Source organism: Macrosteles quadrilineatus, unplaced genomic scaffold (assembly GCF_028750875.1).
Source record: "Macrosteles quadrilineatus isolate MER2022 unplaced genomic scaffold, UCM_ALF_1.0 Scaffold_1__1_contigs__length_201487025, whole genome shotgun sequence".
NCBI lineage: Eukaryota > Metazoa > Arthropoda > Insecta > Hemiptera > Cicadellidae > Macrosteles > Macrosteles quadrilineatus.
In genome coordinates this window covers 57,677,668-57,684,857 of record NW_026542594.1, presented here as the reverse complement: position 1 = coordinate 57,684,857, position 7,190 = coordinate 57,677,668, and the positions used below count along the sequence as shown (strand labels likewise).

The 7,190-nt window shown below is 46.1% G+C and overlaps 2 protein-coding genes across 2 annotated transcripts; both read right to left on the bottom strand.

The window, feature by feature from the left end:
• Positions 1–228: 228 nt before the first annotated feature.
• On the bottom strand, positions 229–1,111 carry LOC128997273 (uncharacterized). The gene is made up of 2 exons (XM_054422895.1): positions 715–1,111; positions 229–584 (listed from the first exon to the last, which is right to left on the bottom strand). Exons 1-2 carry the CDS (start codon positions 1,109–1,111, stop codon positions 229–231), a joined length of 753 nt encoding a protein of 250 aa, XP_054278870.1.
• Positions 1,112–1,461: 350 nt separating this feature from the next.
• LOC128997263 (uncharacterized) lies at positions 1,462–3,525 on the bottom strand. The gene has a single exon (XM_054422884.1). The coding sequence runs from the start codon at positions 3,523–3,525 to the stop codon at positions 1,462–1,464; it is 2,064 nt and encodes a 687-aa protein (XP_054278859.1).
• Between the last annotated feature and the right edge of the window lie 3,665 nt (positions 3,526–7,190).

Below are 7,190 nucleotides of genomic sequence, written 5' to 3'. Positions count from 1 at the left end.
GACTAAATAATATTACAATAAATGTGGTGATTCATATACACATTAGCATGATTAATTAACCAGTGACTTAATTAACATAATGATTAATTTCGAAATACTCTAAAAATATGAATACCGAACATTCCGGCCCCCTTGAAGCATTACAGCTTCAACAGACAATTAAAAAACACAAGAGCAAACGTAAACCACACTTAAATCTAATATGTACATAGAGTAGGTTTCTTGGACTTAGTCTTCATTGCATGGTAGAGGGAAGACCTTGTGAACAGGCCGTGTGAGTTGTCCGTTGGCCGTTTGAAGATGTACCACCCGAACAACATTGTCCTTTCCTGGGAATACCTCTGTGATCCGAGCAAGGGGCCAAGTGAGAGGGGGTGTCGGCTGATGAATAAGGACCAGATCACCGACCTTAAGGTTTTTAGTTGGGTAATGCCACTTCTCTCTCTGCTGAAGGGTGTGCAAATATTCAAGATGCCATCTCTTCCAGATGCTTTGGCTTAATGATTGGACGAGGTGCCAGTGTTTGAGTCTATTCTGAGGAGCATCACTGAGATCGGCTTCAGGTACAGCAGCTAGGGGGGCGCCTATCAGAAAATGGCCTGGTGTGAGAGAAGAGAGATCCGAGGGATCATTGTGTTAGAGGCCGAGAATTCATCATGGCTTCCGCTTGAGTTGCTACGGTGATAAATTCTGGGAGAGTGAGAACCTGATCACCTATCACTCTCCGGAGGTGATACTTGATGCCTTTGATGGCGCTCTCCCACAAACCACCTTGGTGGGGAGCAGCAGGAGGGTTGAAATGGAATTTTATACCATTTTGAGAGGCAAAGACTTGAATTTGAGTCTGATTTGGTGACTTGACAAGTTTTCTTAGAGCGTTATCTGCCCCAACAAAATTTGTGGCGCAGTCGCTGTAGAGGTCTGAACAAAGTCCGCGTCGGGAGACGAATCTGGTTAGGGCAGCAATGAACGCATCAGATGAGAGGTCTGTTACTACCTCGACGTGGACGGCCTTTGTGGCAAAGCAAACAAAGATACATTTGTACACCTTTATGTGCCGAATCGAGCGAAGGTTGTGAAGTTTCACAGTGAATGGTCCACCATAATCCATCCCTGTTTTGAGAAAGGGTCTCGTGGCAGTCACACGAGCACTTGGAAGGTTTCCCATGAGAGGGGGGCAATTTCTTGGCCTTAGCCTAAAACATCTCAAACATTTGAAGATCCTAGAACGTATTGCACTTCTAGCAGACAAAATCCAGACACTTCGAGTGAGTAGCGCCTGTGTGAGTTGTGCTCCGGCATGGAGATGTCTGATGTGATAATGATCGATGAGAAGGTCTACCACGTGATGTCCTTTAGGCAATATGACAGGATGTCGAGAGTCATGTTTTAGTGTTGACGCTGTTAGTCGTCCTCCAACGCGCAGGAGACCATTGGAATCGAGCCAGGGTGAGAGACGTCTTAGACGTGAAGATACTTCTTTCTTCTTTTCCAAGGCGAGGATGTCTTCTTGAAAACTGGATAGTTATGGACTAGCTTGAAGAGTGTGGTGGAGGCTGACTTCAGTTCGTCAGATGAGAGGGGTCCTACACGCTTGTCAGCGTGGCGGACATTGTGTATGAACCGTTGTACGTAGGCCAAGACAGCTTGAAGACGTGTCCATGAAGAAAATTGGGTGAGTAAATTCCACTCTTCTTGCTTCACAGCTGTTAGTACGGTCAGGGGGGTATGTTTCTCCTCATCCGTGGAAGACAAATCCATAGGAGAAAATTTGGGGTTAGGCCATGCATCTTCATCCAAATGAAGCCAAGAGGGTCCTTTCCACCAAAGAGGGTGATCTACGAGATCAGAGGCAAGAATGCCGCGAGAGGCGCAGTCAGCTGGATTTTCACTCCCCTGTATGTGTCTCCAGCAATGCGAAGGGATGAGCTCCTGAGTCTGGGCGACTCGGTTTGCTACGTAGGTTTTGAGCCGATAAGAGGGTGTTTGTAACCACGTGAGGACGATAGTGGAATCACACCACAAGTAAATTGAAGGAGAGGAAATGTGGTCTTTAAAAACGTTGCAGACATGTGCTATCAACTGTGCCAAGAGGTGAGCACCACAGAGTTCGAGGCGAGGTAATGTCGCTCTTTTGAGGGGGGCTACTCTAGTTTTTGCCATGACTTGGTGAACTATCACTTCGTCGTTTGACATTAGAATGCGGAAGTACACCACCGCTGCATATCCGCTCTCCGAAGCATCTGAGAACCCGTGTACTTCGACTTTCTTTGAGGAGCTGAGCATAAGAGATCGTGGAACCTTGATCTTAGAGACGTGATTTACATGAGAGAGGAAGGTATTCCACTTATCAGACAAGTCAGGGGGGAGCTGTTCATCCCAATCAAGTCCTGTTGTCCACAAAAGTTGCATAAAACACTTTGCGGCCATGATACATGGAGCGACAAAACCACAAGGATCATAGATTTTGGCAATTAAGCTGAGCACTCGGCGTTTTGTAGGGGTCACATTGACTGCATCAGAGAAATTTAAATTATAAGTGAAGCAATCAGAGACAGGTGACCAATGTAGTCCTAATATTGAAAACAGAGGTTCGTTGACAAGTTCCAGAAATACTGGTAATTCTAGGTGTTCTTGAGGCAGAGTTTGAAGGAGTTCCTTAGCGTTGGATGACCATTTCCGGAGTTCAAATCCACCACGGGACAGAAGACTAATTAGCTGGCCTTGAAGTTGTAGAGCATCTTTAACCGTGTCAGCACCGGTGATTATGTCATCAACATAGGTGTTGGAGGTTATAACCTGAGCAGCAGCAGGAAACGCCTCACCCTCATCTTCAGCAAGTTGATGAAGCGTTCTGATAGCGAGATAGGGACTGCTGTTGACCCCATATGTTACAGTAGCCAGCTGATAGGTAGAAAGCTCCTGTGAAGAGTTATTGCGCCACAAGATTAGTTGATATTTTTGATCGTCTGGGTGCACTAATATTTGACGATACATCTGACGAATGTCACAAGAGAAAACAATGTTATAACACCTGAAATGGAGCATAATGTTCGTCTGGAGCTTGGGACCTGTAAGTAAGACGTCATTTAGAGACACGCCAGTGCTGGTCTTACTACTAGCATCGAACACAGTTCGAAGCTTTGTGGAGCTACTACTTTCTTTCAAAACTCCGTGATGGGGGAGATAGTAGTGATGAGAGGTTGAATCAACAGTTTCAAGTTTGGTCATGTGACCGAGAGAGAGATATTCATCCATAAAATCATGATAGAGAGTAGAGGAAATGTTGTTGGCTATTGAACTTCTGCTCAAGAGAATAGAGACGGCGTTCAGCCTGAGGTCTGGATGTCCCGAGGGGAGTATGATTTTCTTTAAAAGGAAGGCGGACGATATAGCGTCCTGTCGAATCCCTCGAATGGGTCGACCTAAAGTGGAGATCGCAAAGTTCTTCTTCCTGAGTCTTCTTTGTACAAATTGGGGGTTCTTCCAAGGTCCAGAAGCGCTGCAGGGATGAGTGGAGATCATGATCGCTAGTGGAGAGGAGAGAGATAGAGAGATGAGAGGCTCACGGAGAAGGAGAAGAACACGGAGCTGTTCCAGCGATGACGTAACCAAAAATGGTACCAAGAGCATAAGGCATGTGATCGCCTAACGAGTGACATTCATTTTTTAGCACTTGAGGAAATAATGCACATCCTATAAGGACGTCAATGGGACCCGGCTTATGGAATGTTGGGTCTGCGAGAACGAAAGGTTTCACCTTCTGTAGTACTTCCGGCGTGAGTTCCACACTCGGTAAATCGATAGAGATTTTTTCTAAAATATGAAAACAGTGTTTTTGGACAACTAAGTGACCTGAAAGTGACTCAACATTAACACTAAGTGAGCCTTTGGTTTGAGTGAGAGACTGAGCTAGCCCCGTTAAAGAGATATTAGAAGGGTGGCGTCGAGTACCCAAGAGTTGAGCAGCTCTCTCAGAAATAAAGTCGGACATACTACCAGAATCTAGTAATGTTTGGAATACAAAGGAATGGCCATTAGCAGCGGTGAGTTTTACTAACGCCGTGCTGAGAAGGACAGTACTTGAAATACTTGAAATACTTGAGGTCTTCATCCTTGACCGACAATGTCGGATAGATTGCGTCACTCATATGAGTTTGTCAATAAAAAGCATATATTTACACTATTTACAATATATACATTATTTACATTTTACTGTGGCATGGCGGATATATTTTAGCTAGGATCTAAAGAGTGGTTCCTCAACGAGTTCACCCAGCGAATACAGTGGCCTATCCACTAGGGCTCCATGAACAACCTTTTTAAATTTCGGCAGTTCCAAATTTCGCACTCGAACTGGCAGAGTATTGAAAACCTTTATTGCAGAGCGGGGATAACTTTTTAGAGTGCGACTCAAGCGACAGCGTGGCATATCCAGGTCTTGTGCTCTTCTTGTGTTGTAGCTGTGCTGATATTCCCTTTTAGAATATTCTCCTTCACGTTCTTTAAGGAGGATAAGTATGTCATAAATGTATTGACTGTAGATGGTAAGTATCTGCTGATCTTTGAAAATAGGCCGGCAATGCTCAGTGTATTCCGAGGATGTTATAATTCTGAGTGCCTTTTTTTGGAGCAGCAGTACATCATGGGCTGCAGGAGCGTGTCCCCACAATACCAGTCCATACATTATATGGCTGTGGAAGAGGGAATGATACACAGTCTTTAAGTAAGGCTGCGTAATGATTGACCTAAGTTTCCTAAATAGGTACAAGACTCTGGAGAGCTTAACGCAGACTTTTTCAATATGGTAACTCCAGCTGCACTTAGAGTCAATCCAAAAACCAAGTAGCTTCACAGGTTCATCTTGATCTTCCTCCTCTCTAGTTTTGAGAGTGCATATCAGCGATTGCGTCTTGTCCTCATTTATCTTCAGTTTGTTAGAGATAAACCATTCCTTGGCTCGCGTCAGCAGTTGTTCGGACTCCGCTTTGAGTTCTGGCAGATCTCGGCCTCGAGAGAACAAGGTGGTATCATCTGCAAACAGCAGTGTGTGGCCGTTTAGCGACAAGTCATTGATCATGACTGTGAACAGTAATGGGCCAAGGACCGATCCCTGCGGCACTCCGTGCAGCAGTACACCAACTCTAGAGGAGGCCCCACTCAGTGATACAATCTGTTTCCGGTCTTCAAGGTAACCCAGACCCAGTACTGTTATGGGGAACATTTTTTTGCTGAACAGAACAAGTCATCGAAGTCGAAGCACTCTGTGCAGACATGGGCACGGGAACTGTAGCAGTGGTGCGCTGCGAGTGACCTTGAGTATTGCTAAAATGCAGAAGTGAGGGGAACCGGAGTTTTGCCAACGGGTGGCAGGTAGATGGGGGGGATGCCTTCGGCCACCTCTTGGTGCGGAGATTTGCCAACGGTGGTGGTGGGAGAAAGAGTGTGACGGAGGGAGGGAGAGCGATTGTCAGGGTTGTCTACGCTTGGCAGTTATGCGCTTGTCGCAGTGGGTTAGGTTAGGTTAGGTTAGGTTAGGTTAGGTTAGGTTAGGTTAGGTTAGGTTAGGTTAGGTTAGGTTAGGTTAGGTTAGGTTAGGTTAGGTTAGGTTAGGTTAGGTTAGGTTAGGTTAGGTTAGGTTAGGTTAGGTTAAAAATTCAATACATTTCCTTTCACAGTTAGAGGTGCATAACTCCATTACTTTGAATACAGTCAGCATCCTGCCTGGTTTGTCCACCCCTAGCGGAAGCCACTCTCACGGTCACGTGTAATCGTTCTCGCTCAACCCACAACCGTTGGCAAAACTCCGCAGTATGTGGAATTCATGGATGGAGACCCTTTCTACCTGATACCCGTTGGCAAAACTCCTACACTCAGAAGTGAGTGGTGCTTATTGCCACAAGTTATACAGGAGAATTTAGATTGACATTCCTTCACATGATGCAGACCGAGACAAGAGATACATCTTTGGTTATTCTTAACGATCTGATAGCGATCGTTTGGAGATTCACCTTTGAACAACTTACACTTATATATTGTGTGACAGGGCTTACCACAGCAAAAACAAGAATATCTCCTATGCATCAAAGAGACGTCATCATCGAAACCCGTGATCATGGGTGAAATAGTTGACATCTCTCCTAAACCAAGTCAAAGCAATCATAGGTATCCGTGACCGTGACCACGGTAAAATCATGAACATCCCCCCGCGGGCTGCAACAAAGGGACATGATCCTCGACACTCGCGGCCTCCGCGAAATCGTGATCATATCCCGTGAGCTGTGACCTTGAGATCATCATCACCGTCACCCGTGACCACAGAGAAATCGTGAACATCTCCCACGGGCCTCATTCACGGGGACATCATCATCGACACTCGCGTCGTGGCAAAATCGTACACATCTCCCGCGAAGCAGCAATCACGGGGACATCACATCGACACTTGCGATCACGGTAAAGTCGTGTTAAAAACATCTCCCGTGGACTGCGATCATGAGGACATCATGATTGTCACCCGCGGCCGTGTCGAAATCGTAGACACCCCCCTCGGGAAGCCATCACGGGGAAATCCTCATTGACACCCCCAGCCGCGGTGAAATCGTTAATATCTCCCGTGAGCCGCAATCACGGGGACATCATCATCGACACTCGCCACCGCGGTGAAATCATGAACATCTTCCGCGGGTCGCAATCATGGGGGCATCATCATCGACACTCGCGAAAGCGCCTAATTCTTGAACGTCTCCCGTGGGCTGCCATGAGAACACATCACCTTCACCCACGGCCACGGCTAAATCGGTCACCTCGGTCCGCGGAGACATCATTATGGTCACGTGTGATCATGGCAAACTGGTGGTAAAAAAAAAATGTTTATCTAAAAAATGTTTTTCCCAATCCTCTGCGGCCCCCTTTTGCTTCGGCCGCGGCCTAGTGGTAAATCCGGCACTGAAGAAAAGGCATAATCAATGGTACCCGAATGAAAGTTACTGGTCCGTATGAAAATATCGTTGGGTTTGAATTTTTGACAGGATCGAACCAAGGCCAGCTAATATTAATTCCAAAAGTTAGGCTTTCTCCATCTGATTCGGTTTTCCCATTTAAACTGACACGATACCATTGCCCTATCTGCGTTGCATATGCAATTACGATAAACAAAAGTCAGGGACAAACCTTTACCAAGGTAGCACTGA

What these genes read in the sequence shown, in the direction of transcription:
- LOC128997273 (XM_054422895.1), bottom strand. Translation starts at nt 1,111, where the DNA reads ATGGATTATGGTGGACCATTCACTGTGAAACTTCACAACCTTCGCTCG. An exon ending in TCACCTCCGGAGAGTGATAG is followed by an intron (nt 585 to 714) that starts GTGATCAGGTTC and finishes ATTTTCTGATAG; the next exon opens with GCGCCCCCCTAGCTGCTGTA.
- LOC128997263 (XM_054422884.1), bottom strand. Translation starts at nt 3,525, where the DNA reads ATGATCTCCACTCATCCCTGCAGCGCTTCTGGACCTTGGAAGAACCCC.